The sequence below is a fragment of the Camelus bactrianus genome, chromosome 2 (assembly GCF_048773025.1).
Source record: "Camelus bactrianus isolate YW-2024 breed Bactrian camel chromosome 2, ASM4877302v1, whole genome shotgun sequence".
NCBI lineage: Eukaryota > Metazoa > Chordata > Mammalia > Artiodactyla > Camelidae > Camelus > Camelus bactrianus.
In genome coordinates this window covers 124,315,064-124,341,415 of record NC_133540.1, presented here as the reverse complement: position 1 = coordinate 124,341,415, position 26,352 = coordinate 124,315,064, and the positions used below count along the sequence as shown (strand labels likewise).

Below are 26,352 nucleotides of genomic sequence, written 5' to 3'. Positions count from 1 at the left end.
TATATACAACTTCAATAAAAGTATAAATGCATCCAAACACATATTTTAAATTTATATAAAAATGTTAAAGGTCATCTGTGGGTCATGGGACTAGGGGTAATATTTTTCTTTCTGACTCATTTGTATTTTCTAATTTCCAAAAATGAACATACATTACTTAAATACTAAGAAAAAACTAGTCTAAAAATAAAATATAAAAAATTTATTTCCTTAGGACATTCTGCCCTTTATGTAATAAACAACTAATTTCTGAAGAAACATAAATATATACATACTACATAAATAAATAAATGAAAGTGGGGGAAACAAGAGGCTTGCAACTTGTGTTATAAAAGGCCGTTAAGCATAATGCTGCCTTCTGATACGAATGAAGAGAGCAGGTTAAAAAGGGAAAGTTGAAGAAATATCAAGCATAGGTTAAATTGTTTCATTAGATTTTTCTTTTCTTCACTTACATGCTCAGAAAAATAGGTGAAACTATAATTAGTATTGGTTATAAATATATCAGGTAAAATATTTAATTTAGTGTTAAACCATGATAAAATAAGAAATGAGTAAAGTTAAGAGATATAAGAAAAAGTTCTCAGCCATAAGAATGATAAAACACTGAAAAGGCACATTTTGGGGTCTCCGTTCTAAAAGTCATGTTCTGCAGGGATATTATTCATCTGACTGAAGATGGCTGGTTGGGACAAATGATCTCTCCATAAATGCTTTCAGCTGTATGATTCATAACTCAGTTACCCTGTTCAACATTAATAAAGAATGAGTAGAAAACTACAAACACTCCCACTATCACTATCGCTCACTCAACTCAAAAGACTTATTTATACAAGAGAGAAGGACTTTTAGAGATATGTTGGGTCTTTGTAGGATGGAAAGTACCAGAGTTTTACAGAAGATAAGAGTTAGTATATAAAATTGACCAGGCATGAGACTAAGAAATAATTCTATCAAAATCAAAGTAGAAAAAATACATATACTAGCACTGCCCATTTTGTGAATGAACTGTACTATAAAATTTCAAATGTCTACCAAAATGTTCTTAGTGCTCTACATTTCCAAGCAAACAATTAAAAAACTAAACTATAGCACAGCATTATAGCATAGATCAAAATCTCCCTCCAGGATTTATGTTAGAATGTTTGGAAGAGGAGGCTATAGTAAATAACAAATAGGGTTATATATAAATATAAAATTCTGAACACACATGGCAGGATTTCTCAGAGTGACAATCGGAGGTCTAGGCCACCCATATCATAAGCAACAGGAGATATATATTTACTCGAACCCCTTTAAGTCCTCTTTAAAAAAAAGTTAGGCACTTAATATGTAAAATAACAAAAATTAAATTTTACCACCAAGCCAAAAACAAGCTTCATTTTTCATTCTGATCAGTGTACTAAAAGTTTTTAAAAGATTATATAACATTATGTAATCATAGAAATAATATTTGCATCATTTTATTTAAAAATATTTTCTAATTAAATGAGATCACAAATTCATTTTAATATAAAGATAGTATAGAACAACTAGTTTTTTCATTTGTAAAATGGACAGGTTAAAATTTTTTAATAAAATTTTTTAAAAATTACCTTCAAATAAACTGAGGTCTCTTCGTAGCCGTGGTCCATAAAGCCCTTCTAAAATACTCTCAAAACCTGTGTTAGTAAAGAGAGAAAAGTGTATTAACTACTAAAAAAGCTTAATTTTATAATGATCAAAAAACCATAAACTCTACACAAATCAGAAAATTATAAATTTAACATATTATGAGGGGTCATTTTTCCTTTAGTTGAATGAAGCTGAACTAGGCAATGTATACAACATAGTAAGAAGTCACACAATGACTACCAGGAATTATGATATTGTAAAAAAGGTAAATACTCAAATGTGAATATTCACTACTAAAACAAATAAACATTTTTGTCATTTAGAAACATCCCCAGGTTAAAATAATGGGCAGATTTGTTTTGCAATGATTTTGGTAAGAGGAGAAGAATAATTAAAAGAGACATGTATTATAATTATTTACACTGGTTACAAAAAATGTTAACTTAAAGTAGCATCTTTAACCTCAGTTACAAAAATGAGTAAATGAGTGTCAATGGAGAGAAATTCTTGTTGTGAAAAATATGATGTTTAAATTTAAACTTACTTGTAAAAATTAAAACAACAATTTCGCCTTGTTTTAAGGACAAACATTACTGAAAATCTTATTAACAAAGCTCTAGTTCATGAATTACAGAAATGCTTACAGAAGCATTTTACTTTCTGGCTAATTTTACAATTTGCTTTTTGAAGTCTGTATCACATTCAATTTTAAGCAGGTTATTGATAAACTACAAGGCATCCAACGAAAAATGACCAGGATGACAAAATAACTGGGATACCAAGAAAAGGAACAAATTTAAGGATGCTTAAATTATGGAGGAAAAAGAACTAAAGAAAGCATTATAGATCTGAAAAAAAGAAAAATAAAGTAGATTAGTATTCTTAAACTGTAAAACAGTAGAAATACTTCTGTAGAAATGTTCCATAAATTATAAAATGCTTTTTTAAATGTTTTAAAATCTCTATAATCAAAATGAATATTAAAATCGATGGTGTGTCAAAAAGTGGCAGTATTTTTTCATTTACTGTAAGATGAAGGAATAATGCATCTTATAACAAATGATGCCTTAAATTTGACAAAGTAAGGTGCTATCACAGTACATGGTAAATATGTACTTAATAAAATCTTGGTAAAATAATTCAAGACGATTTCCCATGAGTAGAAATTTCAAGCAGAAAAATGAATGAACTTCCACCAGAGAATACTTTTTAGAATGCTACAGAAGACTTTCACATTGGATAAAAATTCAGAATGAATGAGCCCCAAATCTCTACTAGTAAGATACTCTATTCTGCTATGATCAATTTACTTCAAAAATAATATTGCAAACCACTATTTTAGGATGTTATTCTCTGGTATTTTGGACAAAATGTATAGCCTCTCCCTACATAAGTATACTGAATTTAAACAATGTACATTTCCTAGACTTAAGCTTGAAAGAAAGAGCCTTAAAGCCTTAAGAAGAAAGCAAGTAAGGACTTATATTTTTATTCTATCGGGTTTCTCAACTCTTCAGTAGGTAAGACCACGGTATATATATATAGATATAGATAGCCTGTAAAGATTTATTCATACTGCATAGTGTTGGTGCTATTATAAATATCTTTAAAGTTCTGTTTCTTGTACGCTTGTAGAAGCACAATTAATGTTTGTAAACAGACTTTGTATCTAAACATTCTGAACTCTGTAACTATAACAATTTATCTGAAAATGCTCTACATACACAAATATATCATCTATACATAATCGTAGTTTTGTTTTTTCCTTTCCAATCCTTATTGCTTTCTTTTTTCCTGTTCTTGCCATATTGCTTTAGCTAGGACCTCCATTATAATGTTGAAAATTAGTGGTGATAGTGAGCATCCTTGACTTATACCCAATGTAAATGGGAAAGCATTCCAATTTTCATCATTAAATATGTTTGCTGTATTCTTTAAGATAAATACTACTTATCACATTAAGAAGTTCCTTCTATGTCTAGCTTGCTGGAAGTTGGGGGGCTGGGGGCCCTGCCATGAAAAGACCTTGAATTTTTACCAAATCAATCAATCAATCAATCAATCTACTTACAATACTATGTTTAAGGCATACAACACAGTAATTCAATATATTTTATAGACTATACTCTATGTAAAGCTATTATAAAATACTGACCATACTTCCTGTACTGTAGATGACATCCTTGTAATTTTTTTTAAATTTTATACCTAGTAGTTTGTACCTCTCAATCCCCTTCACTTATTTTACCCTTCTTCCCTCTGGTAACTACTAGTTTCTTCTCTGTATCTTGAGTCTGTTTGTTTTGTTATATTTGTTTACTTGTTTAATTTTTTAGATTTCATTTATAAGTGAAAACATACAGTATTTGTCTTGCTCTGTCTGACTTATTTCATGAAGCATAATACCTTCCAGGCCCATCCATGTTGTTACAAGTGGCAAAATTTCATTATTTCTTGTGGTTGAGTACCAAATTTACTTTGAATCTATTGAAATAACCTTGTCATTTTTCTGTCTTACATCTCTTAATATGGAGAATTACACTGAATATTAAACCAATCTTCCTCCATTCCTGGGAAAACCCAATATTATCATGAGATATATCTGCTAGGTTTCCTGTCCTGATTATTCCTTTCATATGTCTGCGTCAATGTTCACCAATGAGACTGATCTATAAATTTCCTTTGTACTTGGTCAAGCTTTGACATCAATGTTATGTACTCTCATATGAGTGGAAATGTTCTTTCTTTTTCCACTCCCTGGGAAAAAATTAGGAAATGTAAGATGCCATGTTTGAACAGTTAAAAAAACATGTAAGGGATGTCAACTGGGAATAGTCTTTCTGAAGTACTTAATGATCAAGTTTATTTAACCGTCAAAGGACTACTCATACATTCTATTTCTCACATTAGTTATAGTTTTCTGGGAACCTGCCCATTTCAACTATATTTTCTAATTTATTTGCATAAAATGTTTCTTCATATCTTATATCTATCTAATGTCAACAGCCCTGCAGTCATGTCCTCTTTGCTTCTCATTCTACACTTCATTTATTTCTCTTTTTTCTCGGTCAAGCTCATTAGAAGTTTCTCATTTTTTTAGATCTAAAAAGAATTCTTTTTTTGATTCCTTGATCTTCTCTACTATATGTTTGTTTTCTTAGCCATTAAATTCCTGTGCCTGTTTTTATTTCTTCCTGTCATCTATTTAGTGTTTATTTTGCTCTTATATTTTTCCTTCCTGCAATGGATTTGCAGCTTATTAACTTTCAGCCTTTCTTATTCTCTGACATATGCATTTAAAGTTATCAGTTTCTATCTATGTACTCCTTTAAGCTGCTTTCCACAACTTTTGATGTGTCATTATTTTCTCATCATTGAGTCAAAATATTTCCTAATTTCCATTATGACTTCTTTTTGGATTCATGTTTTTTAGAAGCATATTTCTTAATTTCCAAATATATATGGATAGTCTACCCTTTTTACAGATTTCTACACTGTAATCAAAGAAAATGCCCAACATCATTCCAATCCTTTGAAATTTTCTGTCTTTATAGTTGATATAAACAATTTTTGAAACTTCTCTACATATACTTAAAAAGAATATGTACTCTAAAATTGTTGGATGCAACATTCTATATTTGTTCATTAGGTTAACATGTTATTTGTGTTCTTTAATCATCCTTACTCATTTTTGTTTTTTAATGTTTGTTTTTTCTATGAAGTGTTGAGATAAAGTATGCAAAATCTCCTATAAAACTGTGGCTTTGTCTACTGCTCTTTAAAATTTTGTTTTGTAAGTTTTTGAGGCTATATTATCAAGTCCTTCTAATTGTTTTATCTTCCTGGTGAACAGAACTTTATATAATTATGAAGTGACCCATTTTATTTCTAGGAATGATTTTTGTATTCAACTATATGGTCTAATATTACACAGCTATAACACAATTTTGGTTACTGTTTCCATAAGGTCATTTTCAGTTATTTCTCTATAACCTTTCTGTATTATTAAATAACATGGAATTTCTTTTTTAAAACACTACAACATTTCGTCAGAATTTAGTAATTTAAATTTAGAAGTTTATATTTGGGTTTAAATTCCTTATCTACTTTTGTTCTATTTGTATCCAGCTTCTATTTTTCTCCTTTCTTTCAAATTTTGAAATTGACTGAGTATTTTTCATTCAATTTTGTTTCTCCTTTATCAGTATGAAAATTAAGCCTTCTATCTCTATTCTTTTCGAGGTTCTCCCAGAAATTAGGGTATAAGTCTAAAATTAATCAAAATCTTTTCTCATCCTTCCAGGACTTAGATTTCCTTCTTATTTGTTATTACTTCATGTACTTCACTAAACATTATGTTCTTTTATGTTTGCACACATATTTACTGTCATTGCTCTTCATTCCTTATCATATCTCAGAGCATTCATCTAGGAATACTTTCCTTCTGCCCCAAGGTACCTCCTTTAGTGAACATCTGTTGATGTTAACATCCTTCATTAGAATCCAATCAAAAGTATCCAAGTTGTTCTTACAATGCTTACATGCTGCTCTCTCTCCTGTATTTTATACATCCTTCTCTTTACTTAGCTGCATTTTGCTTAATTTCTCCTACTACATATATTCCACTTCACAAACTTCCTCTATTGCACAGTCAGCTGACAAACATGTACTCTGATTTTTTTTTACAGTCAATTTTATAGAGATACAATTGTCATACAATAGTATATGCCAATTTTAAAAAAGTTTAATAAATTTTGACAAAGCATACATTTAACATAATCCAAACATAGACTATTCCTATTAATTGAAATGGTACCCTTGTGCTGTTTTGAATAAGCTGTCTGAAAGAACCCCAAACCCAAAGAAACACTAATCTATTTTCTGTCATTATAAATTAGACTTGTCTTTTCTATAGTTGCACATAAATGGAATCAGAGCATGTACTCTTTTGTGTCTAGCTTCTTTTACTCAGCAACCTATCATGAAGATTGCATGCATCAGTACTTTTAACTGCTGAGGTGTATTCCCTTATATGGATATAGGACAACCTGCTTATCAATTTTCATGTTGATGAACATTTGGGTTCTTTAAAATGCGTGACTATTATAAATAAAGTTGATGTGTACATGCATACCAACTCTTTGTGAATATATGTAATCATTTCTCTTAAATAAATATCTAAGAGTGTTATCGTTGAGTTGAGTGGTAAAATTGTTTTGGCTTGTTGTTGATATTTTAAGGAATTGAACGTTGTTTTGCAATATGGATATACTCTTTTACATTCCCACCAGTAATATGTGAGAGATCCAGTTGCACCACAGACTTACCAACATATGGCAATGTCAATCTTTTTAACTTTAGTCACTCTAATGAATATACATGTATGGGTATATCATAGAGGTTGTAACATGCAGTTTCTTGATGACTAATGATTTTAAGCATCCTTTCTACTGAAATGTCTTTGTTAAGGTAACAAGGTTATGTTTGCCTCATAAAGCAAACTGGGAACTAAACCATCCTTCTCTGTTTTCTGAGTTTGTGTATTACAATATTTATTCATTAACTGTAAACCAGACCCCTGGAGTTTTCTTTATGGTTAAGGTTTTAAATTATGAATCCAAGTTTTTTTAGGTCAATATAAAACTGTTCAAGTTATCTATTTCTTAATTGATCAGTTTTGGCAATTTGTATTTAAGTTATAGTATTTATTTGCATAAAACTGTTCAAAGATTTTTCTTATTACCTTTTTAATGTTTGTACAATCTGCAGTGATATCCCTTTCATTTCCAATATCAGCTTAATTATCTCCTCTACTTTACTGATCACTCTGGCCAAAATGTTAGCAATTTTATTGATTTTTTCCTCCAAAAGACCACTTATAGTTTCAATCATTTTACTGTCTACCCTTTTCTACATTTTTGATTTCTGCATTACCTTTAATACATTCTTCCTTCTAATCATTTTTATTTTATTTGCACTTATTTTTCTAAGTTTTTGAGGTGAAAGTTCACATTGATATGTGACCTTTGTCATTTTCTAATAAAAGCACTCAAAGCTATAAATTTTTCCCTATTCACTCCTTTAGCGCCATCTCATAAATTCTGATAAGTTGTCTCTTCATTTTCATCAGTTTGATATGGTTCTTAATTTCCCTTATGATGCCTTGTTTTACATGTAAGTTATAAATGTACTGTTTAATTTCCAAATATTTGGGAATTTTCCAGAAATGCTACTGAATTCCAGCTGAATTCCTTGTGATCATAAAACACATTTTGCAAGATTACAACCATTTTAAATTTACTGAGATTTGACTTGCAGGTAGCATCTGATCTATATTGGTGAATATTCCATATACATTTGAAAAGAACATGTATCTGCAGTTATTGGAATTATTTAGGCCTACTTGATTGAAAGCGTTCTTCTACACTTCTACTAACTTTCTATATTAACTTTGTCCTTTAAGTTCCGTCAGTTTTTGCTTCATGTATTTCAAATCTCTGGTATTAGGTACACATATACTTTTATATTATGGCTCCTTTGTGGATTGATCTCATCATCATTAAAAAATGCTCCTCTTTATCGTTGTTCCAAAGTCCTATTTCTTGGTCTGAAGTTTACTATATCTGATGTTATATCAGACACACTAACTTTCTTATGACTACCACTTTTGTTACACAGTTGACCCTCAAACAGCACAGAGTTGAACTGCATGGGTCCATTTATATTGTTTTCATTGGTAAATACTATAGAACTACAAAATCTGCTGGTGGTTAAATCCACGGATGCTGAACCACAGATATGGAGGAACCACAGACACAGAGGGCCAACTGTAAATTTTCTTTTTTTTCTAGTTTCTTTGATCAATTTCTTTTTCTCCTTTTTCAGTTTTATTAGGTAGAATTACTACAGTTTGACTGCACATACACAATACATTGCATGTAAATACATACATACAGTATACTACACATTTTAAATTTACATATATGTGCTAATTATTGTTTCTAAGAACAGATTAGATCTTTAGCTTTTTAAACTTACATAGTTATCAAAGGAATAAAGCCAACTACAAAATAAGAATCAACAGAATGTGGTAATCCAATCATAAAGAACAGTCAAATGTGCTTGCACATATTCAAGAAATCAATCATCTTAGTTACAAATAGTAAGTAGTTCATTTGTGTCCTTATTATTATTATTTTTTTAGATTCCTCATACAAATGATGTCATATGACATTTTTCTTTCTCTTTCTGGCCCACTTCCCTTAGAATGATCATCTTCAGGTCCATCCATATTGCTGCAATTATTTTCTTCTTTTTTATGGCTAAGTAGTGTTCCAATGTATATATGTACCACATCTTCTTTATCCAGTCATTTGTTGATGGGCATTTGGGTTGTTTCCATGTCTTGGCTATCATAAATTGTGCTGCTATGAACACTGGGGTGCATGTGTCTTTTTGAATTTTATTTTTCTCCAGATATATGCCCAGGAATGGGATTGCTGGATCACATGTTAAGTCTATTTTCAGTTTTTTAAGTAATCTCCACACTGTCCTCCATTTTCTTGGATTGGAAGAATCAATATTGTTAAAATGACCATACTGCCCAAGGCAATTTACAGATTCAGTGTAGTCCCTATCAAGTTACCAACGACATTCTTCACAGAGCTGGAATAAAAAATGTTAAAATTTGTATGGAAACTCAAAAGACCCAGAATAGCCAAAACAATCTTCAAAAAGAAGAATGGAGCTGGGGGAATCATGCTCCCTGACTTCAGACAGTAATCAAAACCGTATGGTACTGGCACAAAAACAGACACAGAGATCAATGGAACAGGATAGAAAGTCCAGAAATAAACCCACACATATATGGTCAATCTACCACAAAGGAGGCAAGAATAAACAATGGAGAAAAGACAGTCTCTTCACCAGGTGGTGCTGGGAAAACTAGACAGTTACCAGTAAAAGACTGAAATTAGAACATTCTCTAACACTATGTACAAAAATATACTCAAAATGGATTAAAGACCTAAATTTAAGACCAGATACTATAAAACTCCTAGAGGAAAACACAGGTAGAACGCTCGCAGACATACATTACAGCAATATATGTTTTGAGCCAGCTCCTGGAATATTGGAAATAAAAGCAAAAATAAACAAATAGGATCTAATTAAACTTAAAAGCTTTTGCACAGCTAAGGATACCATCAACAAAATGAATAGACAACCTACAGAATGGGAGAAAGTATTTGCAAGTGATGTGACTGATAAGGGACTAATTTCCAAAATATACAGTATACATATAAGCTCATATACCTTAATATCAAAGAAACAAGCAACCCAATAAAAATGGGCAAAAGACCTAAACAACCAATTCTCCAGTGAAGACATACAAATGGCCAATAGGCATATGAAAAAATGCTCGGCATCGCTAATTGTCAGAGAAATACAGATCAAAACTACAATGAGATATCACCTCACACCAGCCAGAATGGCCATCATAGAAAAATCTACAAATGATAGATGCTTGAGAGGGTGTGGAGAAAGGGGAACCCTCCTACACTGTTGGTGGGAGTGTAGACTGGTGCAGCCACTATGGAGGACAGTATGGAGGGCCAACTATAAGTTATACTTGGATTTTCAGCAGTGTAGAGAGTCAACACCCCCAACCCACTCATTGTTTAAGGGTCAATGGTATGTCTTTTTCCATCCTTTAACTTTTAACCTATTTATGTCTTTATATTTACATTGAGCTTCTTATAGAAAACACATAGTTGAATCTTTCACCTTTATCCAGTGTAAATCTCTGCTTTTTAAATGAAGTGTTTAGATAACATTTAATGTAATTAACAGTATGACTGGGTTTATATCTACTATCTTATTTGTTTTCTGTTTGTCCCATAAGAGGGAGAAGTTCATTCCCTGACTTGTTGATTTCAGTAATTTTAACAACTTTTACAATGTTCTTTTAAAATATTTAACATCTTTTTTTACAGCTCCCCAGTCCTTGCAGATATTTAGGTCTGTAATTTCTTTAAGTATGGTAAGTACAGTCATTTAAAAAATCAGTATCTGATCATTCCAATATTATATGTTGTATGGGTCTATTCTGCTATCTAATGGTTTCTACTCATCTTGCCTTGCTTCTTTCTGCAGTTAATGCAGTACTTACTGGCTTTGCTCCCAAAAGATTAAAAACTCCCTAATGCCTAGGATGGATGTACCCTCTTCCTCCAAAGATGCTTATCATTTGTTTCCAGAAAACATCTAAGGGCACTGTCAATTAGAAACCATCTTGTGATAAGTAGAATAATGAAAGGCTCCACAGAGATGTCCATGTTCCAAAACTCATTATCCATGAATAAATTATGTTACATGGCAAGGAGGAATTAAGGTTGCAGGTATTATTAAGGTACCTAATCACTGACCTTAAGATAAGATTAACCTGGTAGACCCAATATAATCATAAGGATTTTTTAATTGGGAACAGGGAGGCAGAAGAGTCAGAATGAGAGATGGCATCAGGAGAATGACTAACCACCACTTTGAAGATGGAAAGGGACAACAATACATGGAAAGTAGGCAACCTTTAAAAGCTGGAAAACACAAGACAATGGATTCTGCCCTAGAGCCTTCATAAAGAAGCACAGCCCTGTCAACAACTTGATTTTAGCCCACGGAAGCCCATCTCAGACTCTGACCTCCAGAACGGTAAGCTAATATATTAGTGTGGTCTTAAGCCACTAAATTTGTGTTAATTTGCTACAAGAGAAGTAGGAAACTAATATACACTTGTCTTAGTCTATTCAGGCTGTTATAACAAAATACCAGAGACTGAGTGGCTTATAAAAATCAAACATTTATTTCTCACAGTTCTGCCGGCTGGAATTCTAAGACCAGGCTGCTAGCACAGTCAGACTCTGGTGAAGGCTCTCTTTCAGGTTACAGAATGCCAGCTTCTCCATGTGTCCTCACATAGTGAAGGGGGCAAGCTATCTCTCTGGGGCCTCTTTTATAAAGACACTAATCCCATTCATGAGAGTTCCACCTTCATGGCCTAATCACTTCCTGAAAGTCCCACCTGCAAATATCACCACTTTGGCCATTAAGTTTCGACCTAGCAATTTTGGAGAGACACAAATATTTAGGTCACAGCAACACTTTAATTTCATGGCCTGAGGTTCCTTGATTACCTCAGGGTACAGATCTGTTAGAAGGCCAGTTTGTGACATGTTCAATCTCAGGTATTTTTCTCCTTTACTTTTTCCTTTTCCTGCTCTGATCAACAGGTAACCTCCTCCTGGGACTTCAGGGGAAAAGGACATTTAGGCCTGGTTGCTTTTACCCTGAAGGCAAGGCCTTCTGAAGTCCAGCTTAATTTCTATAGATATCCTATAAGGGTATCTACCTTGGACAAGCCCGAGGATTTGAATTCTGATCCTCTTCCCTAGTTGGCCAGGAAAGCACAAATATGACAAATGACCTCAAGCTTAAACAGCTTTTCACCCCTTATTTTCTTCTTATCACTAACATTAACCTAGGTATTCCCAATTATCTTTGCAGCTCTTAAAAAAAAAAAAAAGTTTTACTCAAGCATTTTTCATACTTTGCAACATAAGGATTGATCTAGATAACTCAGATCACCCTTACCAAAAACCAAAATTCCTAGTTCAGTCTGACTATAATACAGAGTTCATTTATATAGATACATGCAGTTTATCCATTTCTCTATTGAGAGCTGTGTGACTTTTCACTTTTTTTGTTATTACAAACAGAGCTGCATCAAAAATCCTCATAAATGTGTCTTCCTGTCCAAGTGTTAGAGCTTCTTTTGGGTAGAAGTCTCTAAGTGGAACTACTTGGCCCTAAGGTATGACCATTCTCAACTTTACTAGATATTGCATTATATGGTTAAAGATCTTAAGATTTTATCAGCTATGTTTAAGAGTTCCTGTTTTCCCCAAATACTCACCAACTTGGTATTATCAGGCTTTATATTTGTCAAACACATGAACATAAAATCACTTACCATTTTAATTTGCAGTTCCCTAATTATTACTAAAAGTTAGCATATATTGAAATGTTATTTACAGATTGTCCTTTTGCCAATTTTCAATTGGACTGTTGGTTTTTCAAAAAAAAAAATCAAATCAGTTTTATGTATTCTGGATAATAATTACCAATTTCATAAATTGCACACCCCCCACCCCAGTTATGGCTTAACTTTTCATTCTGTTCTCTCAAAACAGAAGTTTTGTGGGGGTTTTCTGAAGTATAGTTGATCTGCAATATTTTTTTCATAGTTTTTTTTTTTTTTGCTTTGTGTTGCTTTTTTGTTTGTCTTTTATGGGGCAGGGATTAGATTTATTTATTATTTAAAATGAGGTACTCGGAATTGAACCCAGAACCTTGTGCATGCTAATTATGCACTCTGTCACTGAGCTATACACCCTCCACCTGCTTTGTTTTGTTTTTATGTAGCATAGACAAACTTTTTTTTTGTATTTTGTGCTATGGTTTGTACATTTTCTTGTATAAGAAAAATTTTGAAAGATAATTATTTTTATGAGTATGCATAAAATTTTGAACTTTTGCTATATGTAGTTCTTTAATCCACCAGAATTCATTTTTATGAACAGTCTAATATAGAACTACAATTTTATCCCAAGCACCATTCCATCTCAATTGATTAGTAAGGCTACTTTCATGTCCCATGAAATCACAGAATGTAAGTCTGGATTTTTAAAATTAATATTTTATTGAGGTATAATTTCCTACCATAAAATTCACTCATTGTAAGTACATAATTCAATGATTTTAATATATATTGTACAGAGATGTACAGTCATCACCACATCTAATGTTAGAACATTCCATCACCTCCAAAAGAAAACTTGTACCCATTTAGAGTCTCCTCATTCCTACCCCCAGCCCCAGGTACAAATCAATCTACTTCTTATCTCTGTAAGTTTGCGTTTTCTGGTTATTTCAAATAAATAAAATCATATAATACGTGCTATTTAGTATCTGTCTTCTTCCACTAAGTATAACGTCTTTGAGGTTCATCTATGTTGTAGCATGTAGTTGTATGTCACCACATTTATACATCCATTTGACAACTGATGGAACTTTGGGTTGTAAACAGCAGAAGACATACATTTTCATTTCTATTGGGAAGGCACATAGAAATGAAATTTCTGGATCCATATGATATTTCTATGTTTAACATTTTAAGAAACTGCCAAACTGTTTTCCAAAGTAGTTGGACCATTTTATACTCCCACCAGCAATTTCTCTACAGTTTTACAACACTTGTCTTTTCAATTATAGCCATTTTAGTTAGTATGAAGTGGTATCTCATTTTTCTAGTGACTCATGATGTTGAACATCTTTTTATGAGCTTATCAGTAATTCATATGTTTCTTCAGTTAAATGTCTACTCAAATGCTTTGCTTATTTTTTAATTGAGTTATTTATCTTTTCATTACTGAGCTGTAAAAGTTCTTAAAGATATAGGTCCCTTATCAGATATATGATCCACTTGTAAATATTTCCTACAAGTCTGTGAATTGTCTTTTCCCATTTCTGATAATGTCTATTGAAGCACAAAAAGCTTGTAACTTTGATTAGGTCCAATTTCTCAACCTTTTTTTGGTGGATCTGTTTTTAGGCCCTTCAATGATCTGTTTGTCTACTCCTAAGTGAATACCACAATATGTTAAAGATTACCATTTTATGATTTTTTAAAAATATTCAATACCACCGAATGATTTTCTTAACTAAGGTCTATCATATCATTTATTGGAGTTATTCTTTCTTACTTTATAGTTTTTATGGTCAACTAAAAATGTTAACTTAAAAAAAAAAACTCATTTCCTTTTGATGTACATAGATGTGGCCAATTTCTATCCAGTAAATTTGCTCAGCTCATCTAACAGTTTTAATAATTTATCTATAGATTCTCTTACATTTTTATATACAAACATCTGAGGAAAACTACAATTGTAATTTTAAGTCATTGTGCTTTTTTACCCCTTAATTTTATTGTTTTGGCTAAGGCCTCCAGTTACTGTTGAACAGAACTGGTAATACCCTAAATAACACACAAGAAGAAAGAGAAGAATTATAACACACTTCACATCCAAAACTATGCAAGCCAGAAGACAATGCAGTGTCACCTTTAGAGTGCTGAAACTGTCAACCCAGAATTCTATACACAGCAAAAATATGTTTCAAAAATAAAGGTGAAATAAAGACACTTTTGACAAACAAAAACTGAAAAATAATCGGAAGAAATGTGAAAGTCTTCAGAAAAAAGAATGTTACCACCCAGACATTTGGATCTACACAAAGAAATGACGATTCCCTCAAAATGGTTAAGATGAAAGGAAATATAAAAGATATTTTCCCATTTAGGGGGACCTAATCAAACACACCAAAGGAAACCACACACAAAATGAAAAGACAATCTATGGAATGGGAAAAAATAATTGCCAATACTGCAAATAACAGGGACTTATCTTCCAAAATATATAAAAAACAGCTCATACAATTCAAAATCAAAAAAACCCACAAACAACTCAATCAAAAAATAAGCAAAAATTAGAGAAATGCAAATCAAAACTACAGTAAGGTGTATCACTTCACCCCAGTAAGAATGTCCATAGTTTAAAAGCCTACAAATAAATGCTGGAAAGGATGTGAAGAAAAAGAAACCTTCCTACACTGCTGGTGGCAACGTAAATCAATGCAACCATTATGAAGAACAGTATGGAGGTTCCTTAAAAAACTAAAAACAGGGTTGCCATAAGATCCAGCAATCCTAGTCCTGGGCATATATCTGGAGAAGACTCTTAATTCAAAAAGATACATGCACCCCAATGTTCACAGCAGCACTATTTACAACAGCCAAGATATGAAAGCAATCTAAATGTCCATGGACAGATGAATGAATAAAGAAGATGCAGTATATATACACACAATGGAATATTACTCAGCCATAAAAAGAGATGAAACAATACCATTTGCAGCAACATGGATGGATCTAGAGATTCCCCATACTAAGTGAAGTAAGTTAGACAGAGACAAATATCTTATGGTAACACTTTTATCTTCAAAAAAGATACAAATGAACTTATTTACAAACCAGAAACTGACTCATAGACATAGAAAACAAACTATAGATACAAAAGGGGAAAGAGGAGTGGGCAGGGATAAATCAGGAGTCTGAGATTAATAGATACACACTAACATATAGAAAATAGATAAACAACAAGGATTTACTGTATAGCATAGGGAGCTAGATTCAGTACCTTATAATAACCTGTAATGGAAAAAAATCTGAAAAAGAACATATATGTGTATCTGAATCACTTTGCTGTACACTTGAAATTAACATAATATTGTAAATCAACTATACTTCAAAGAAAAGAATTTGTATCTAGACAATATAAAGAACTTTTAAGAAAACAAGCCACTCAAAATTTTTTACTGGGTAAAAGATTTAAACAGATACATTACCAAAAAGACAAATGGATAGCAAACTAGCATATGAAGAGGTACTCAACATCATTCACCATTGATACGCAAATTAAAATCTCAGCAGAATTCACTACATACCTATTAGAATGACTAAAAAGAAACTGCTAATACCACATGCTGGTAAGGATACACAGCAACTGGATTTCTCACAAATTATACAGAGGAATGCAAAGTAGCGCAACAACTTTGAAAAACAGTTTGACAATTTCTAATAAGCTAAACACATACTACTACATGATCCAATAATCCCACTCCAAGATATTTATCCAACAGAAACGAAAACTACATTTATACAAAAATCTATTCACAAATGTTCATAGAGTTTCATTCACAATTACCCCAAACTGGAAATAACCCAATGTTCTTCAACTGTTGAATGGATAAACTATGATATAAGAAAATACTACTCAACAAAAGGAACAAACTACTGATAAGTGCAACAACACAGATATATCTTAAATGCATATTGTTAAGTGAAGGAAGCCAGTATCAATAGTACATACTGTATGATTCCATTTACATAATACTCTGGAAAAAGCAAAACTATAGGGTCAAATATCAAATCAATGGTTGCTAGTGCTTGGGTATGGATAAGGCAATGACTACCAAAGAGCATAAAAGAACTTTGAGGGATGGTGGAACTGTGTATATCTTGATTGTTGAGGAGTTAGTTATCCAATTGTTAGTGTGTCAGAACTCACAGAACTGTACTCTATAAATTATACCTTAATAAACTTCACCAAAAATATTTTTAATATGGTGTAAGAGATGGTTTTTGAAGCAGAGAAAGGTGAAGGTATTTATTAAGAACTAGAACTATGAGGTTAGACAGCTTGATGGATTATCTTTAAGGAAATAAAGTCAAATGAATGATGTCAGAGTTTAGAGTAAAGATGGAAAACTGAAAATTAGATGTCACAGTCATCAATGAGCGTGGAAAGGTAACTCAGCTTTCTGCTTGCTTGTGGCATATTAAAAACCCCATGATTTTCAAAAACAAAGACCCGTTTGTACAGAAATAGAATAATGATTCGAAAAAGTATGATAGAAGCACACACAGAAAAACTATGCTCAAAAAAGCTTTTCAGACAGAAAGGATGAGACAGCAAATATAAGGACAATGTGATGTGTTCATATGAAAATGATTTTATAGGAGAGTTCATCAGATGACCCTAATGCCTTCCCTGATAGGCAAAATCAACTTCCATACTATAGTCAATCCTCTATTCTAGTTATGTATTCTTAACCTGTCTCAACACTATTCCCCAAACACTGTTCATTCCTTTTTCTTTGCTTCTACTTCTTGTTCTTTTCCATTCCTTCTTTTGTCTACTTAAACCTAGGTCTTCTAAGAAAGTATCCCTAATTAAACCATTCCTCATTAATATCTACGTGTCTTTAAATGCCTGTTGTACTTATTTGTGCCACACAATTTAAATATCTAAGATATATCAATGAAGCCTTTCCAACCCAAGTCAAGTGTAGTTAAACTACAGAAAACTGGGGTTCTGGTAGTCCTTCCTTTTAAATTTGAATATCTGAAATCAGAAATACCTTGAGAAATCTACTGTTTCCATAAGCTATAAAGTGGCACTCTAATATTTAGCATCTTTTCCTATCCCATGATAGCCTCATATTGTTGGATAGATTAACAAACCCCAAAACAAATGGAAACCAAAACAAAAAACCTACCTCTTTTTAGAAGATGCATCCAGATCTTTAGTTTGGAAAATATAACCACCAAATCTATTACAAATAGGCAAGGAGAATGTGTGTTTCCCAGAAGAAGAGACAAGCCCTGGGCAAAAATATAAAGTCTTCCCCCCGAAAAAAAAATCACATTTTCCTTTCTTATGTTCTGCTTGGCTCACTAATATCATTTCTGAAGGTCTAAACTTAATGCTGAGTCTAATCTCTCCTCATCAGATACACATCAGAAATATATCTGAACTAATGATTACAGAAGTGAAATACGCCAAACGATGCTGAGCGATGGGAAGTAGTGTGTAAGTAGAGTAGAGGTAAAACTCGCTGATGAGCAACCATATTATAAACGTGAGTGAGGGTAGGTAATCATACTGATGCTTTCTACATTCCCCACTCTGCTCATGATAACGCTATTTATTAAAGTCAACCTAATAGCTACAAATTTAATACTATATTTTTATAATGAAAACACATCTGATAACAATGCTTTTCTGCTTATAAATTTACCTTCAGACAAACTGATTCGCTAGATTCAATTCTGTTTTAAAATCTAATTACATGTATGCAATTATCATTCAAGTAGCAAATCTGAGAACTCTGACCTACGTAACATACAAACTATCTTTTTCTAAGGTCATAGTTATTTAATGAAGTGCTTCTTCAGTCAGTACTCAGATGACAGATCCATTTAAGTACCTTCATTTCTATGGTGGTAAATACATGCACCATATTTAGTATAAAACTATATTGAGTAAAACTTTAATTTATACAAAATTTCAATATTTTGTATCTGTTAGAATCTTGATTTCAAACACTGACTCCTGAATTTAAATGCAATAAACATTAAGGCAAAAGGTGAGAGTTCAGACTTTGGAGTTAGAGGAAACAAGAAAAGGTGGTGTCAGGGAAGGTTTTTCTGAAATGAGAACACCCAAACTGAGTCTTAATGGAAGAATGATAGTTAGCTAGGTAAAACAAGGAAGGGCACATTACACATTTAGCAAAGGAGAGCAGCATGCATAAAGAAACAGGGAAAAGAAAGCTTAATATGGTCAAGAAAGCACTACCCAACAGAACTCTGTGCAATGATAGAAATGTTCTGTACTTGAGCTATCCAACACAGGAAATGAGGTTTAACAGGTTTAAATTTTATTAAGTTTTAATTAACTTAAACAGCATGTCTAGAAATTGAAGAAGTATGGGGTAAATAAAGAATGTGATGTGAAAGGAGGGCAACATGAAAGGCTGGAGAGATGCACACGACATGGATCCCGAAGGGCACAGCACATTCTGCCAAGTAGTTAATTTTTAGCCTGAAAGCCTGAAAGAGCGATGGTAGGACTTTAAGTAGTCAAGAGACAGGATTAGCTTTGCATTCAGAAAAAATCACTCAAGCAGCAAGTGGCACATAGACCAAAATGCGCAAAGTTGAAGAAAGCTAGAATGCTTAGAAAACTTGCAGAAATACAGCAGAGAGAAAACAAGAACATAAATCTAGGAAGAAATTTACCTAAGAAAAAGAGAATGGCTTTGAGCCGTATAATACAATTAAATGGAAAAATAATTAAGTAGTGACACAGTTTCATTATCTTAAGGTGAAAGTGAGAGGAGTAAAGATTTCTGGCTTGAGAAACTGAGTGAACAAACGTTCACTGAGATAGAAAATCCATGAAGTGGTTTTTTTTGTTTGTTTATCTCAAATGATTAGTAGATATAAATGGAGTTCACTTTTGGATATGTTAACTTGGACATGCAGACATAAATTAAACAAAAACATCCGGAGGTAGAAACACAGACTTAGAGATCACCAGCACACAGATGGAATATGGAGTCTCATTTTCTAGTTAATTAAAACAGGCTTTCATCAAGTATCAGAATCCAAATATTTTTAAACTACCATTTAAAAGTTTTTTTCTACTTTAACTGTTGATACTGTAATGACATTGTTTTTACTACAAATGTTTGGTATTTCAACATATAAAAGAAGAAAAGTTAGTATGTCATCTGGGACCATGCTACTCCTCAAACCCCACCCCTGCCAACACCCAACCCTAAAAAAAAGGCACACCCCAACTCAGGCATTCATACAAAGCTGTTCCTTCAGCCTACAATACATTCTGACCCACATTCTTGTCCCCAAAACATGTCTAGATAACTCCTAATTATTCCTAAAGTCTTGGTTTTAAAAAATCACTGAAATCCTAACATTCCTAGAAGAAAACATAGGGGGAAAGCTCCTTGACATTGGTCTTGGCCATACTTTTTTGGATATGATATTAGAAGCAAAGGCAACAAATGTAAAAATAAACATGTGGGACTACATCAAACTAAAAAACTTCTGCACAGCAACAGAAACCAACAAAATGAAAAGCCCACCTCTGAAAAAAATTGCAAACCATGTACCTGATAAAAGGTTAATACCCAAAATATATAAAAAAAAACTCATGTAACTCAAAAGCAAAGAGCAAAACAATCTGATTTTAAAATGGGCAGAGAAACTGAATATACATTTTTCCAAAGGAGATAGACAAATGGCTAACAGGTTCATGAAAGGTGTTCAACATCACTAATCATCATGGAAATGTAAATCAAAATCGTAGTGAGATATCATCTCACACCTGTTATAATGGCTATCATCAAACACACAAGAGGTAAGTACTGGGGAAGGTGTGGAAAAAAGGGCACCCTTGTGCAATGTTGGTGGGAATGTAAATCAGTGCAGCCACTACGGAAAACAGTATGGAGGGTCCTCAAAAAATTAAAAATAGAACTACCATATGAGCCAGCAATTTCACTTCTCAATATATATCCCAAGGAAACGAAATCACTATCTTGAAGGGATATCTGCACCCGCATGTTCGTTGCAGCATTATTTACAAGAGCCAAGGCATGGAAACAAGCTAAGTGCCCATCAGTGGATGAAAAAGAGGATGTGATATATACAGACAATGGAATATTATTCAGCCATGAGAAAGGAGGAAATCCAGTCATTTGCAACAACATGGCTGAATCCAGAGGGCATTATGCTAAGTGAGATAAGCCAGACAAAAACAAGTACCTATGATCTCACTTATACGTGGAATCTGAAACTCACAGAAACAGAGGGTAGAATGGTGGTTACCAGTGTGTTAGGGGAGATGGGGAGATGCTAGTCAAAGAGTATAAGCCTTCCATTTTAAGATGAATAAGTTCTGGATATCTAATGTACACCATGGTGATTATAGTTAGTAATATTGTTACTTAAAATTTGCTAGGAAAGTAGATTGTAGACTCTCTCCTTACGCACACACACAAAAGTAACTTTGTGAGGTGACAGATGTATTAATTAACCTGATTGTGGTAATCACTGCACAAAGTATACATATGTCAAATCATCATACTGTATACTTTAAATATATGTACTTTTTGTCCATTATACCTCAATAAAGCTGGGGGGAAAAGGAATCACTGCCTCAAATTTAAAACTTCAGCTAATCTAATCTAGCTTTGGACTAGATTAGACCCATTGTTACATGCTCTCTATTATATAATACTCTCTTTGGAGCACCTATCACAATTCTAATTAATCACATGTAATTTTTGTAATGTCTCTTTCCAACTAATCAATTATTTATTTAACAAGTATTTACAAGTCTACCATATGTTCCAGAAGCTGGAGGTACATCAGTGAGTAAGAAGAGACAAGAATTCTGCCCTCAACCCAAATCTGGGGAAGATGAGTGATAGGAAAAACAAAATCACACAAACAAATCTTTATTTGGTATTTTTATTTGATAAGCAACACAAATTTTTATAAGCTCCAAGAAGGAAAGCATCATGTCATCTTGCCTGCTATGAGAGCCTTAGTGTCTGGCCCATATAAGACATTCAAACATTTGCTGAATAAATGTTTGAGAGAAAAATTTCACTCTGAGATCAAAGATATTCATTCTCAGAACAATTTTTAAAACACAGCCCAATCTGTAAGTTAAAAACTTATCTTTCTTCACAAAATATATTTCTAAAATTTACAGCCATTTATTTTACATGCTACCTTGTTCTAAGAAGAACCCATATTTATGCCTTGCTTAGTTTAGTGCTTTTTCTATTTTTTTAGACTCGAAGGCACTTTAGTTTCAGTGTAACCATTGCCTCTTAAGTTTCTTAAGTTGTTTCTTACTATTCTGTTCTTTCTGAAGCATATGTCAAATGTATTTTCTATATGATTTAAGGATTATGATGACTCTCTTAATAAAAATGTCTCTATTATAAGGCTCTGAAGTCTCTCTAACCCTCTAACATGAGCATATAAATGAAACTACTGGTATCTACTGGTAATTAAGGATGCTGCTAAACACCTTGCAATGCACAGGACAACTCCCCACAACAAAGGAATGTCCAGCCCAAAATGTCAACAGTGCCAATGCTGGTTTGAAAGTCAGCCTTAAGGTAACTGAGTCCACATATCTCAATAGACAGTAAAAGACAAAAACCCAAAATACTTTAATTATCTATGTCTTTCTCTAATTTACATTTATGTAACAAATGGAAACCAAACTAGTCATAAGGAATTACTGACGAATAAGCACATGTATAAGATAGATGCTAATCCTGTTCAAGACTTAAATATAGTTTATTTGATACTAGAATAATTATTTCACTGTATTCAAATGCTTCTTAGTCATTGTTGAAAAAATTGGTCTCATACTCTCATTAAGAGCTGAGAGTATTCCCTGATTTTTATATCTAATATGAGTCTGTTTTGCTCTCTCATAAAATACAGGATGATGATGGATATGAAGTTATCAAATTTGCCACAATACAAGCCATGTGATCTTGCACAAATGACATACTCTCTTTGAATCACTAACCCTTCTTCTATAAGCACTTCATATGTTGAAGATTTAATTATTGTCTTCAAACACTTAATAAAACGCATATATTGGAATATTATCAACACTTTATATGCTGAAGACTTGATTATTGTCCTCAAATGTTTAATAAAACACATATATTCCAGATCCAGAGCTAATCTCTATGGCATTTCACAGTAAAATGTAATAAAACAATAAATAAGTGATAGACATTATCAGAAACTGGAAATACACAATTCAGGTATTTGAACTAGATTTTACCCCTACCTGAGTAAATTTTACTCCTACACAGGCACAAATTCAGGAAACACATTTGACAAGGCTCTGTCCATATTATTTCCCTTTATCTTTTATTAAGTTTGCAAGTCACCCTTATAAAGTTTAAATACCAAATATTCATATTTTACAGTACTGATAATGTCTCATTTCAAGCCCACCTAACTGATAAAACAACTAGATTTATATACAAATGAAAAGAGAAAATAGGAGATAATAATATGCTTTAGGAAGAAAGTTAATAATTTAAATAGAAGATCTGCTGAACATTTAAAATAAACAGACACAGAAAAACTCAATGTGCAACTCCATGAAAGACACCTAGTACATAAAAAAACATATCTGACTCTACCACTGAAGTAACTTATAAAAAGTAGATTATGAACTCTTTATAGAGACTCACAGCAAGAGAAAAATATATCTCCAGGATGGAGGAAAGGGGGGAATGGGTCTGGTAAAAGATAAATGAGAATTTCTATTTTCATTCGTCATGCTTTATTTCTAAAAATGAAGGTATTTGAATATACATTACTCTGTAAATTTTTTTGATATTGCAATCACTGTTCTAATCAACTTTCACCATTTAAAAAACCAGACAATTACAATAATTCTCCTTAAAACTTTTCAATGGGTATCTACTGCTTACAGAATGAATTATAAATATTCTAGGATAGCATATGGAGCTTCTCTGATCTAGCCCCTGCATATTCTCCAACCTCATTTTATACAACTCTGTCATATTTAAATTACATGCCACTTAGAAGAACTAACACATTAGATTATTTACAAATCTGAGCTTTTGTACATGTTGTCTGTCTAAAATGCTTTTCTCCCATCTTTGTTCACCTCTCAAGTGTCCTGTCTTCCAAACTAACCTAAAACATTTTCTTCCAATCTCACAACTAGCTGAGTAATTAACCATATTAAGCAGCAGTTTGTTCATGTGCAAAATACAAAGATTTGATATACAACAATACTGTCCAAATGGTATCACAGAGACTTTTCCAATCTTACTTGTCAGAATTCACTGGTACCAGCACCACATTCTTCAAGAATATTCACATCCTAACTTGAGACTTTTTTTTTTCTCATTGAGGAAAAGGAGTTAGACTGTTTAGCAACTTGACAACAGGGACAACATTACTACCTTTGTTTAACCTCAGGATCTGTCAAAGTGATTTACCTAATAAATGTAGCTGAATTCGCCTAATAAATGCAGCCAACAGAGGATGTGGCTGAAGGGAGAGGGGGATCATCTATGCTTAATAACACAATGTTTTTTCAATAAAGAGGTAGAGAGTTTTTAAATAATAAGAAAGATGACTAACGTAAAAATGGGCATTTGTGGCGAATACAGTGTTTCAGAGAAGACTAAAATAGGTGACAAAGTCTTCAAAAAAAAATTTTTGTTAAACTTCTAATGAACACCTGCCTTAAGGTCATAGTTTAATGGGGAAAAAAGACAAACAGCAGACAAGCTCAATAATCATTATATAGGATGCCTGAGATGAGCAAGAAGAGAGAACTAATTAAAGCCTAAGAGAAAGTGAGAGAAGATGGTAGAAGGTACATTATCTTCAGTATTTAATTTGGGGAAGGGTGTTAGTAATGGCATGGTGATCAAAGGAAAGATGAAAATTTTAATTGCTGAGAAGACAAATTCAAGAAGAAAAAGGCTAAAAATGAAAAAAAAAAAACCCACTGTCAAAAATTAAGGAAATAATGCTCAAATACAAATTAAGTACAAGATAAGTAACTTGCAGAAGTAACCAGCTTTTAAGGCAAAAGACCTCAAAGGCAAAATACACTATAAACTCTGGCTTATCTCGGTGGCTTAATAACCCTACCTGAATTCAGTGACTTAATTCTGCAAAAAGAATAGTTTTCAAAGCCACAAGGGGATAGGGACAGGGAAGACAAGTCTATGTTCCTTGAAATCTCAACTGACTTCTGACACAGTGTATCATTCATAAAATTACTGTCTTGGCTCCAAATGTCTTTTGGCTATGTCCAAAATACACCACCACCCTCAAAGGACAAATAATATCATTTGCCACATATAAGGTTATTAAATGTGTCACAAGTTAAAAAGAAAATTTCCAAAGATACTTTGCATGATAGAAAGTACAAAAGGGACAACACAGTGCCTGACAAATTAAGAAATTTCAACATAACTTGATAATAATCTACTTTAAAGGTAACTCTATATATTTAATTGAAGAGGATAAAACAAGGGCAGAGAGTAATTAAGTATATATTATCCAATTTCCATTAAGTTTATGTTTGTTATTTTTTTTTAGCAATAAAAGAATGAGTATTGAAAAAAAGGTTAACTAAGGAAGGAGGGTATAGCTCAGTAGTAGAGTGCCTGCCTAGCATGCACAAGGTCCTGGGTCCAATCCCTAGTACCTCCATTAAAACAAACAAACAAACCAACCTAATTACACACCCCCCTGCCAAAAAGAATGTTAATTATATTGTTTGTAATAATGTAAACTGGAAACAACCCCAAATCTTAAATTATCACATATTTACATATTAGAATATTATAGAGCAACGAAAATGAATAAACCATCTACAGAAGTCCACGTGAATGAACTGCATAAACATAATGAGTTAAAGAAGCTAGATACAGAGAACAAATGCTATATAACTCCATTTAAGTAAAGTTTCTGAAAATAGGCAAAAATAACTTATAGTGTTAAGAAGTTAGAAAACTATTCATCTTTAGAGGAGAGATTAATTAAGAGGGGTTATGAGGTGACTTCTCAGAGGTTCTATTTCTTGATCTGGTGGTGGTTACAAGAGTTATGTTCTTTTTTGTTCACTGAAGTATAAGTTTATGATCTATATACTTTTCTCTATGTAGTTATGACTTTTAAAAGTTTACAAAAAGAAGAAATGAAGAGTAGTTACTGGTAATCCCGAAGGAAAGAAACAAATGCAAAAGCCAAAATCACAGTACTTGAGAACCCAAAAAGGGCTCAGCATGACTCCTCTATAAAATGCGAACTATGATACCTATACTCAAGATTACTGTGAGGATTAAAGGACAGAATATGTGTAAAGCATATATCTGGCACAAGTATTAATAGGTGTTTAATAAATGTTAGCTATTATTACTTTACTACTAATGCAGCTGCTTGGTGGTAGTGCTCAAGGATGACAAAAAAGGCTACAGAACAGAGGTGCAGGTTATGCTGGGCTTTTCCTAAACCACATTATGAATTTATAGACTTTATCCTAAGGTTAGTGGGGAACCAATGAACAATTTTACAAAGAGAGTAACATGATCACATTTGAGCTTAGGAAAATTATCCAAAGATGTAAAACTTAAAAAAAAGATGTCAAGAGAAAGAGGCTG

The 26,352-nt window shown here is 32.6% G+C and overlaps 1 protein-coding gene across 12 annotated transcripts in view; it reads right to left on the bottom strand.

The window, feature by feature from the left end:
• The window catches only part of LCORL (ligand dependent nuclear receptor corepressor like), a 154,797-nt gene that overhangs the window by 109,840 nt on the left and 18,605 nt on the right, over nucleotides 1-26,352 (bottom strand). For all 12 annotated transcript variants that reach the window (XM_074349838.1, XM_074349841.1, XM_074349868.1 and 9 more), the window contains exon 2: nucleotides 1,596-1,661. In XM_074349838.1, coding sequence (XP_074205939.1) covers nucleotides 1,596-1,661 — 66 coding nt within the window. The remainder of the gene's footprint in view (nucleotides 1-1,595; nucleotides 1,662-26,352) is intronic.